This window comes from Tigriopus californicus, chromosome 5 (assembly GCF_007210705.1).
Source record: "Tigriopus californicus strain San Diego chromosome 5, Tcal_SD_v2.1, whole genome shotgun sequence".
NCBI classification, from domain to species: domain Eukaryota; kingdom Metazoa; phylum Arthropoda; class Copepoda; order Harpacticoida; family Harpacticidae; genus Tigriopus; species Tigriopus californicus.
In genome coordinates this window covers 13,896,178-13,897,448 of record NC_081444.1, presented here as the reverse complement: position 1 = coordinate 13,897,448, position 1,271 = coordinate 13,896,178, and the positions used below count along the sequence as shown (strand labels likewise).

Below are 1,271 nucleotides of genomic sequence, written 5' to 3'. Positions count from 1 at the left end.
TTCAAAAGTAGAAAGCTGAGAACGAAATCGGTGGGAGCGGACCCAAAATTGAAGGAGAGAACTACACGGCAAATAAATGGTCGCGGCTTTCGTGAACGGATTGGTAAAAAGAGATCAAAGGCAGGGATAGACTCTTTTTCCTTCAATCCTCAAAACACACGAGGAGGCGTTCGCATCGCCTTTTCAATCGGAGAATTTGGCTTTCAACTAATTGGATCGGGGAGGAGGAAAAGTTCGTGTCTGGGTAAAAATACCTTCATTTCTCTCCAGGAACTGGCCACCGTGATGAGATCCTTGGGCCAAAACCCCACGGAAGCAGAGTTGCAGGACATGATCAATGAGGTCGACGTGGACGGGAATGGATCCATCGAGTTCGAAGAGTTCCTCACCATGATGTCCAAGAAGGTCAAAGAGAACGAAAGCAGCAACGACATCAAGGAGGCCTTTAGAGTCTTTGACCGAGATGGTGACGGTTACATCTCGGCCGAGGAGCTCGGACAGGTATGTGATGATTACAAGACTTTCACGAAACCATATTCAGAGAACTTGTGACCAACTATAGTACACGCACAGTAGGTAACCGCATGGAATGAGGTCTAGCTAAATTTCTCAAGTTTCTTCTCAAGAACCTCGGCACGCCCTAAGCTCTGTCTCAAAAGAAACTTTGAAAGAAAGGGTTGTGGCCAAATCGAAAAGGTTAACGGCCTTTGAAGAAAAGTTCATTTTAAATTGCCTTCAACTGGCTTGGTTGATTCGCACACTCTTTCAGCTTGTAAGTGATTTAGTAAGGCAAAAAAAAGTCACGTGACAAGGTCTAAATTCGGCAATTTCTTAATCCCTGTGAAGACGGCTTAACGAGTTGAGACGTTCAAAAATGTGTTGAAGCGGGATAGGAGGCAGATCTCTTAATCGGATTAGTTTCTAGAAGACGTTTTGAAAGTTAGTTTCATAAACGAGAGAGAAAGAGAGAGGGCAATACATCCATTGTTTAAAGTCCTTTGTGAAACTCTAGTAGCACCTGGCTCGCGGAAACTGGTTCATGTACAGATATCCTCATTTCAGGTGATGCAAACCCTGGGCGAGAATCTCACCCAAGAGGAAATTGACGAGATGATCCGTGAAGCCGATCTGGATGGCGATGGCAAGGTGTGCTATGAGGAATTTGCCACCATGATGAGCCACAAAGGGGCTGCCTAGAGGCATATCATCATCCCCCCCCCCTAAACGCGCTCACACCAGCTTTAATCCGAGCTTCGAGCGGCGTCATCTCT

General features: G+C 46.0%; 1 protein-coding gene across 2 annotated transcripts in view; it reads left to right on the top strand.

The window, feature by feature from the left end:
* The window catches only part of LOC131880050 (calmodulin-A-like), a 30,022-nt gene that overhangs the window by 27,042 nt on the left and 1,709 nt on the right, over positions 1-1,271 (top strand). The window contains exons 1-3 of one of the 2 annotated variants that reach the window (XM_059226548.1): positions 1-103; positions 271-501; positions 1,063-1,271. In XM_059226548.1, the coding sequence (XP_059082531.1) occupies positions 77-103; positions 271-501; positions 1,063-1,197 (393 nt within the window). In that variant the 5' untranslated portion in view covers positions 1-76 and the 3' untranslated portion in view covers positions 1,198-1,271. The remainder of the gene's footprint in view (positions 104-270; positions 502-1,062) is intronic. The other variant, XM_059226547.1, reaches the window with a different exon arrangement.